General features: G+C 36.5%; 1 protein-coding gene across 1 annotated transcript; it reads left to right on the top strand.

The window, feature by feature from the left end:
* Positions 1-1,743: 1,743 nt before the first annotated feature.
* On the top strand, positions 1,744-5,979 carry LOC117399504 (ADP-ribosylation factor-like protein 4A). Its single transcript, XM_033998734.3, has 2 exons — positions 1,744-1,942; positions 2,865-5,979. The coding sequence occupies exon 2, from the start codon at positions 2,977-2,979 to the stop codon at positions 3,577-3,579; it is 603 nt and encodes a 200-aa protein (XP_033854625.2). The 5' UTR covers positions 1,744-1,942; positions 2,865-2,976; the 3' UTR covers positions 3,580-5,979.
* Positions 5,980-9,971: the final 3,992 nt, after the last annotated feature.

The raw sequence follows: 9,971 nt of genomic DNA, 5'->3' as shown, positions 1-9,971 counted from the left end.
TCTGTGGAAAGAACTGAAAACTGCTGTTCACAAATGCTCTCCATCCAACCTCACTGAGCTCGAGCTGTTTTGCAAGGAGGAATGGGCAAAAATTTCAGTCTCTCGATGTGCAAAACTGATAGAGACATACCCCAAGCGACTTACAGCTGTAATCGCAGCAAAAGGTGGCGCTACAAAGTATTAACTTAAGGGGGCTGAATAATTTTGCACGGCCAATTTTTCAGTTTTTTATTTGTTAAAAAAGTTTGAAATATCCAATAAATTTCGTTCCACTTCATGATTGTGTCCCACTTGTTGTTGATTCTTCACAAAAAATTACAGTTTCATATCTTTATGTTTGAAGCCTGAAATGTGGCAAAAGGTCGCAAAGTTCAAGGGGGCCGAATAATTTCGCAAGGCACTGTAGTTATGCTTACACTGATACATGCTTACAACCTTGAGTTAAGTTTGATACATTTCACCTGCTTAAACCAGTGAACATAAACTGCTAAATAAGCACCACATTCCTGTGAATGTCAAAAGTAGAAATATGTAGCAACGTTTTAAATAACATGTTTACACAGATAATCACGAATAAACTTTCATCTTGGCAAATTTATCAACACCAGCCTGTATTTGTAAGTCTAATGTTTTTGCTTGTCAGATTAGCTCGCAATAACCAAAAGATCGCGCAATTGCTCATCCCCAGTAGCTGTACGCATGTATGTTTTGAATCTTTTCATGCATGAAAAGAACCTTTCATTTGCTGAACTAACATCTGCATATGGCGAAAATCTGTTAGAAAAAGAAATCCATTGATTGAAAAGAAATCCATAATATTGCCTAATCATTTCTTTACATATAAATTCATATTTAGGCAATGTAACATTTGAAAACAGTAATTACAACAGTACATTTGAACCAGAGTGTATTCTGATTCAAGCATTCAAAATTCTAAAAGGTACTGACAATGTCAACCCAAGGGACTTTTTCAACCTGAAAAAAGAAACAAGGACCAGGGGTCACAAATGGAGACTAGATAAAGGGGCATTCGGAACAGAAAATAGGAGGCACTTTTTTACACAGAGAATTGTGGGAGCCTGGAACCAACTCCCCAATAATGTTGTTGAAGCGGACACCCTGGGATCCTTCAAGAAGCTGCTGGATGAGATTCTGGAATCAATAAGCTACTAACAACCAAACGAGCAAGATGGGCCGAATGGCCTCCTCTCGTTTGTAAACTTTCTTATGTTCTTAATGTAATGTACCACCTTAATTTAAATATAATTTTCCGATCCACTGTGAAAAATACATTATAGAGGAACTATGCATGCCCGTACCAAACCTGAAAACGGACAGCAGAGCCCTACACATGAGCCTAAACTGCTCCTCCTGTCCTATAGCATATAGCAAATATCTAATTTATGTTCACATATTTATATGTTGTTTAATTATTCCTCAATCCTAAAATTCTAGGTTCTGCAAAACATTTGCCATAGCTGTAAGCGTAACTCACTAATTTAAAAACAAAATGCAAAAAAAGAAACAGATACATTAAAACTAATTCTCATTATAAAGTAGTAATTGGACAGTGCCATTGTGGTTGTATTTTTTATAACAAGTTGAAAACAGGGAGGGAGCGGTCTGTTTGAATAGTGGCGTCAGGTGCAGCAAACGTGAAGACACAATTGTGTGACATACATCTACGAATCAGGCATGGGGAAAACTCCAGCCTGTTTTGAGAAGGCAGCCAATCGACGTTTAGGATTTGTTGGGGGTGGGGCTGATCTTGCGGATGGAAATGACCAGAAACGAGTTTTGTTCTACACAGCGCATAGCACAGGGGATCGTAATGGATATAGCAGTGCTGGATGACCAAGTGGATAATGAATTATTGCAGAGATTTTAAGCAATGCTGATAAACTAAGATGTAACCCATTTCATTTTAACAGGGTTAAGTAAGGTACGTTTAAACTAGTGCTAGATGTAACCATTGTATGTTATTTACACTGCAATTGGAGTCAGAAACTGCAAAGAGGATGTTTGCATGCGTAGTTTTGGTTTTCCACAGTATACAGTAAAAGTACAATCATGAAAAATGTTATGCCACTTTTTTACGTCAGTGGGTTTCCTTTTTTTTTCTTCAGTACAGTAACGTCTTGTCTGTATTCCATAAAATGACAATTTGACGTTGTGTATATACTGTAAGTAACCTACTGCTTTAACGATTTGACAAATGTTTTGAGAGCCATGCTTCTGTTCCTTTTGGTTGATACTGTAACATTTCAATTTATATGAAATAAATTATAAACTAAAGCTTTACATTCACAATGCCATGTTTTGGTATGTTCAAAGTTACTGTATGCTTACGAAAACCTTCAGTAATAAATCAAATGTACGTAAATTAATTTATTAAGTTCAGGTTGAATGAAAAGTTATTTTCAATGTTTAGGTGGGCAAGGAGGATTTCTAGTCCTTTGCGATGCTTTTAGGTGTTGAGACATGTAACGTAATTAGCATTTTTTTTTAAAAAAACCGTGGGTAGTTGGCTGGCTGTGACCATTTAAAAAAAAAAAAAAAAAAAAAGGCGTCATACATTACAGTATGTCTTATGCGTATCGTGCTGCTGCACAGTCTATAATATGTGTATGCGACTTGTGTCACTGGGAATTTTAGTAGTATGTCTTGCAAGTACGGTATTAAGAGCAAATGTACAAGTACATGTATTTTACATACACCTGTATTACATTTTAAAGTATGTATTTACAAGCCCTAAAGTACTATTTAATTACTGATTTAATTACAAAGTTACTGAGTTTATTACACTTTGATGCTTATAAAGCTAATGTTTATGTTTTGATTTTCTTCTCATTGTGCCTGGATAGGTATTGACGTTTCTACCCACTGAAGATTATTGAGAATTATTGAACACACAGAAGAGAGTGTGAAGTTGCTTTTTCTGTTTTAAACCACTCATATTTAAACTGAATCTCCAAGATGGGGAATGGATTATCAGAACAGAGTCCCATTTTGTCAAGTTTTCCGTCTTTTCAGGCTTTCCATATTGCTATTCTGGGCTTGGACTGTGCAGGGAAAACCACAGTTTTGTATCGACTACAGTTCAATGAATTTGTTAACACTGTCCCGACGAAAGGATTTAACAGTGAGAAGATCAAAGTAACTCTGGGAAGTTCCAGAACAGTGACTTTCCACTTCTGGGATGTGGGCGGCCAGGAGAAGTTAAGACCTCTGTGGAAATCATACACAAGATGCACGGATGGCATCATTTTTGTAGTAGACTCTGTGGATGCAGAAAGGATGGAAGAGGTCAAAACAGAATTGCATAAAATAACAAAGATATCTGAAAACCAAGGCGTGCCCATTCTGCTAATCGCAAACAAACAGGACCTAAGGAATTCATTAACTCTTTTAGAGATTGAAAAAATGTTAGCACTACATGAACTAAGTTCCTCCACCCCTTGGCACCTGCAACCCACATGTGCAATCATAGGGGATGGACTCAGAGAAGGACTGGAGAAACTTTATGAAATGATTGTAAAACGGAGAAAGATGTTAAGGCAGCAGAAAAAGAAGAGATGAACTGCAGTTTGCAAGTGAAGCTGTATTTCTGATGTTGTTATTTGCCATGAGTGGATCGAGGGTCACTGTTTTAGTCAGTTGACTGATGTCATGCCTGCAGTAAGTGGTTACAGCTGAAGCTCAGTTAATGCTGTGCAAGCTGTATCGATGCATGAAAGCTGTCCAGAAACTGCTAGTTCTACTCATTGTTATCATTAGATCATAGAACAAATACTAAATGTACCTGTTCAGTGTTTCATTAGATGGAAAGAATGTTATTCGCAGATAAGGCCAAAGTGACAAAGTAAAAGGTGAAGGTATAGTGGTCCCATTTTATGAGGACAAAAGGCTTGACACTTTTTTTAGTGTTGATTCTTTTTCAAATTAATATGCCTTTTGACTTATTTCTCAGTGAGCACAATGCTGGTATCTACCAAAAGCCCTCTATATTGATTATTAAAAAGACTTGCTGCTACCCATTGATCATTAGATAATTTGAATAGATACTATATTGACACATTCACGTGTCTGTTGTGAGATTTTCTTGGAATTGTATGAATCCATAAAGGCTTGCATGAGAATCGTATTTTTCTGAAGTCAAAAGTATGGGCTAAATCTGAAGGGATAAAAAAGCAGCAGACATTTTTTTGATGTTGCTGTTTTATTTTAAAAAAGGTCAATATTCCTAACTGCAAATAGAAAGCATACATTCTCCTGATTACTGGGTATAGTGTAATAAGAACATGTAACAGATTGGTCTTTTGCAATACAAAGTTGTACTAAACTTGACTTTTGGCCACTGTGAAAGCTAGAATGGTTCCATGCTGTATCCTTTTCTTATTGAGCTGATCAATAAAAGGGGGTGTAAGTCTTAACCAATGAACATGTCAATGTAAAGAAAGGAAAATAAGAAAAAAATCTGTTTTTATGTATTTCTTTTTTTAAAAAGCAAAACAAAAGTATAGCTACTTGGTTTTTGCTTGCACAAATCTATTTGTATTGAGCTGCCTGACGTTCAAACATGAAAATTGTGCCTAATTAGGTTTTATTGTAGGTAATGTGCTGTACTTGCTTAGTCCTTTTCCGTTTATGCTTTCACCCTCTGTGTTTCCACTTGCTTCCTTGAGAAATGGATTAGGACTGGTATTGTACTCTCAGTCTCAAGATTGTGTATTTGTACATCTGTACCAATTCAAAACAGCTGTATTGTAAATATGCTTCCACATAGGGATGGTAATTTAGAATTGTTTCCTGTTCGAATACACAGGGGCCAACATTTTCGTGTATTCGAATACCCGAAATAAAGAATAAAAGGCAAATACATATGTGTACTACAGCAGACATCGTAAAACGTGTAAGCCTCTAAAGTTTAAGTTCACTCTTCGGAGGAGCTGGCCGGGTTCACGAAGTGTACAAACAATGTCCAAGATGAGATTTCTTTCCAAAGTTACTTGGTTTATTCAATAGCCTGTAAATAATAATAATATGAAAAAGTGAACATACCTGGTTGTACTTTATGGTCAGTGCAAATGTTGACGTTACTCAGAAAGTCAACAGTAGATGTTTTACATTATACTGCAGTCCACAGAGTTAAAAATAAATAAATAAAAAATACTCCACGCTGTTTTCTCAGGCATTGTGGTGTTCTGCTTAGTATTTAGTATGTATTTATATTCAACATATAGCTAAATTAGCATTCTAATTTAAATGTTACTGAAGTTAGGCTTCCTTTTTAGTACTTGCTACATCCATTTGTTTACAAATTTAAAGTTAGCTGGGGCCGTGCTCCCGGAAGTTGTATCATGACTGCCTAGCAACAGCGGCTGTGTGCTGTCATTACAGGGGAAGACAAGCAGGGGATCTGTTAACATTAGCTGAAAACAAGGCAACAGAATTGGCAACAATTTCAAACAGAATGTGTTTACTGTAGAATTTTGCTGTTACAAGCATTGCATGATTAATTAGCCCTTACGTATAATATGCCTCATTCACATGAACGCACAGGGTTTGACACTGATTTTGAACACTTGTCAAGCATCAGATGTGTTTGCTTCTACTAGTAGCTAACATAAGTCTTTTTTTGTGTACTTGAATATGTAATATGCTATTCGAATATTTTTTTATTTTCATGTAATCATGTATGCGACTACACTGACCCATCCCTACTTCCACATTCTACAAAGATATTTAAAATGCACTTTAGTTGTCTGTTTTCTGCATCTAGTAACATCATTTTTATGGAGTCTGATAATTTGTATTTAAAGAGCGTGAAGTAGCTTCTAAAGGAGCTTACATAAATTAGTTACATGTTGTTACCATCTGCACTAGTTGCATTGAAGTCACTGAATGGGTAATGTTTATATTTATATCAATTAGAAAAAATGTTAGATCTTAATAAACAACTATACAAATGAACTCAAAGATATGTCTGTTTTCGTTTGATTATTTCAGCTGTGACTTGTGCTGTTCTTCAGTGTTGAATTACTAGGGCAAATGTACACGTGTTGCGTAGCAATTTACACTTGGCAAGTAAATACAGTCATGTGCCTTGCTACGTAATATGTGTTTCAGAGGCTGACCTCTATTACACTTTTCCAATCTATTGTTCACACACATGCCATTTTTATATTATTTCCTGTAATGTTACAAAAATGTAACTATATGGGAAGTAGCTATATTTATTTTTTGAAAACTTTTACATAGTTTCAAAATATATAATGTTGGCACACTGAACTGAGTTCTTTGCATCCCTTGGCACCCGCAACACACACATGCAATCATAGGGGATTGATAAACTGTATAATACTACTGTTTTACCCAATTCTCTCATAATCTTTCTTAGACACTTCTTAAATGTCTACGAAATTTCGTTAAGTAAAGGTTTATTTTTACTATGAAGTATTACTATCCATTTTAGCAATTTTTAGTAGCAAGTATTCTTATGTACTGTAAAACATGAAAATGGATACAGTGGGAAAGGCTGTTAGTCTTCATTTCCACATGGGGTTGGCAGTGGGTGGCTTACTTGTAGGTGTTAACTGACTTGAAAGGTAGTCATAGTGCACATTAGATATTGGTGTCGGGCCTTACTGACAAACATCGAAACCCTTTAGATTGTCTTTATTCAGTTGAATGTGTATTCAACTGACACCCAGCAGGGTTAGGACAAGAGGCATATGCATATGGATGTACTGTCTGACAGCCTTTTTACAGGTTAGGATGGATTGCCCATCAATAGACATTGTGCAGAAGGAGGTTCAGAAACTGGTGGTTTGCATTGAATTGAGTGATACTTGTACTGTATGGTATTGTAGACTTTTCCTTTGAATAGTGCCAAATAATTAGGATGCAAGTTTTTTTTTTTGGTGGGTAAAGATTCCGTCGCTTTCTTTTTTAAAAAAAAATAATATATATTCTATTGCAAGCTTTAAAAGCTGGTGGTGTGAAAGGCTTCCTCTATTTCTGAAGATATCTACCTATCCAAGTGGGAGAACTTGTCAGATATTTACAAACCCATTTTTGAGAGGATTAATGAACAGTGGTCTGTTCTATTCTGATCAGTTGCTGTCGATCTGTTGTACTCCAGCCAGTGTTGGGGTATCTCGCTACTGTAATAATATTACTTTTGTCGATAGTATTTTTAATGGAAGCAATAACATGACACTTTCTGCAAAAAGAAGCGAGTTAGTCTCATTGCCTTTTCTCTGTTGCACACTTACATTAACAGTCTTCATTTTGTAACCCTGACGCGCCAGACGAGCCCTACATGTCAATTTTGATGATACACTTCAAAAACATCATACAGGAAACGCGTCTACCACCACATATTTTGAAGTTTAATAGGGCAGGATCGAGAGGAGTCTCGTACTTGACTGTACCTACCACTTTTATTTATTTATTTATGTATGTATGTGTTCCTTTTTGACTCTAGGAATAACCAGCAGGCAAGCATCCAGTGATTTCAGAGTGCAGTTTGGAAGATACGGGGTCAGTAACTCCTGCAAATAACTCGGTGCTAATCCATTCAGGCACCTTGTAAGTTAACAGCAAACTCTTAAAATCAATTCTATACTGCCCAGGGAACCAGTGTAAAGAGGCCAAAACAGGGGTAATATGCTCACTTTTCCTGGTTTTAGTCAGAATTCTAGCGGCAGTATTCTGAACAAGCTGCAAGAGGGATACCACAAGTTTTGGGTCACCGGAAAAAAGTGCATTACAATAATCAATTCTAGATGAAGCAAAGGTATGCATTAGTCTCTCGGCATCAGATAAGGAAATAATTGGTCTAAGTTTGGCGCTATTTCTCAAATGGTAAAAAGATACTTTAGTAACTTCCCTAATGAGGATAGGTGGTTAATTCAGCTTGGCTGTTCTGGTAACACACTGACCCTCATTCAAGTACAGTAATATTGACCTAAATTATCATACCCGACCAGTTTACCTATCTATATTATTATTATTATTATTATTATTATTATTATTGTTATTATTACGTTTATATGAAACAAAACCAGATATACAAATATACAGTAAATTAGTAAGCATTAGATACTAAATCATTTATTTAATTTACCTTCTGTTATCTGTTTATGGTTGGTATCAAACATATTTTCTAGCATATACTCCAGAAAGGTGTACCAGATGCAAGGGCAAATTTAACTTTAAAAAATTCAATTGAATAGTTTCTTTAATTCCTGCTTTTTATTTTACTGTCATGCCCTCAGCCAGGTTACATCCTTGTGGACGAGTCTGCAGCTCCAGTCAAGATGCATTATATCATCATACTGTATGGCTTTGTAAAAAACATTTTGATGCATCTATTGTATGACCACTAAAACATGGCAATGTAATGCTTCACAGTGCCATATATAAAACAATGGGATTATTTATTTATTATTTATTTTTTTGATAATGCTAACTATTCATGAAATGTGATCTTCTTACCTTCTAGTCTACCCTATTTTCCGAGATACGTCTTTACCAGAATTACATGTTGGACTTTTTTAAATTGTACTTAATAAATTCTAGAAAATTAAATCTATAGATTAAATGATGGACTATCCTGTAGATGGGATCAGTCATACCATGCAGGGCATGTACAACAGGCACTGTAGCAACCCAAATTCAATGAATGTTGGATTAAAACCTGCAGGAAAGTAGGGCAAATGCTTTTTTACTGAGACTCCAGAAAGATACCAGATTGTAGTTCCCTAGAATCTGGTAATGAAGCCTCATACACAGGATGTAGCTGCAAAGAGATGATAATGTGAAGTAATGAGCAGGGCCTTCAAAAAACCCTGGCTGGCTTAGTAGTGCACAGAATATATATATATATATATATATATATATATATATATATATACAGTGCCTTGCGAAAGTATTCAGCCCCCTTGAACTTTGCGACCTTTTGCCACATTTCAGGCTTCAAACATAAAGATATGAAACTGTAATTTTTTGTGAAGAATCAACAACAAGTGGGACACAATCATGAAGTGGAACGAAATTTATTGGATATTTCAAACTTTTTTAACAAATAAAAAACTGAAAAATTGGGCGTGCAAAATTATTCAGCCCCCTTAAGTTAATACTTTGTAGCGCCACCTTTTGCTGCGATTACAGCTGTAAGTCGCTTGGGGTATGTCTCTAGCAGTTTTGCACATCGAGAGACTGAAATTTTTGCCCATTCCTCCTTGCAAAACAGCTCGAGCTCAGTGAGGTTGGATGGAGAGCATTTGTGAACAGCAGTTTTCAGTTCTTTCCACAGATTCTCGATTGGATTCAGGTCTGGACTTTGACTTGGCCATTCTAACACCTGGATATGTTTATTTGTGAACCATTCCATTGTAGATTTTGCTTTATGTTTTGGATCATTGTCTTGTTGGAAGACAAATCTCCGTCCCAGTCTCAGGTCTTTTGCAGACTCCATCAGGTTTTCTTCCAGAATGGTCCTGTATTTGGCTCCATCCATCTTCCCATCAATTTTAACCATCTTCCCTGTCCCTGCTGAAGAAAAGCAGGCCCAAACCATGATGCTGCCACCACCATGTTTGACAGTGGGGATGGTGTGTTCAGGGCGATGAGCTGTGTTGCTTTTACGCCAAACATAACGTTTTGCATTGTTGCCAAAAAGTTCGATTTTGGTTTCATCTGACCAGAGCACCTTCTTCCACATGTTTGGTGTGTCTCCCAGGTGGCTTGTGGCAAACTGTAAACGGCACTTTTTATGGATATCTTTAAGAAATGGCTTTCTTCTTGCCACTCTTCCATAAAGGCCAGATTTGTGCAGTATACGACTGATTGTTGTCCTATGGACAGAGTCTCCCACCTCAGCTGTAGATCTCTGCAGTTCATCCAGAGTGATCATGGGCCTCTTGGCTGCATCTCTGATCAGTCTTCTCCTTGTATGAGCTGAA

This window comes from Acipenser ruthenus, chromosome 4 (assembly GCF_902713425.1).
Source record: "Acipenser ruthenus chromosome 4, fAciRut3.2 maternal haplotype, whole genome shotgun sequence".
NCBI classification, from domain to species: Eukaryota; Metazoa; Chordata; class Actinopteri; order Acipenseriformes; family Acipenseridae; genus Acipenser; species Acipenser ruthenus.
Note: the sequence above shows the minus strand (reverse complement) of the source record. Positions and strands in the feature narration are given on the sequence as shown.

Bases quoted from the DNA above. Each gene is read 5' to 3' on its own strand.
- LOC117399504 (XM_033998734.3), top strand. From the start codon at position 2,977: ATGGGGAATGGATTATCAGAACAGAGTCCCATTTTGTCAAGTTTTCCG.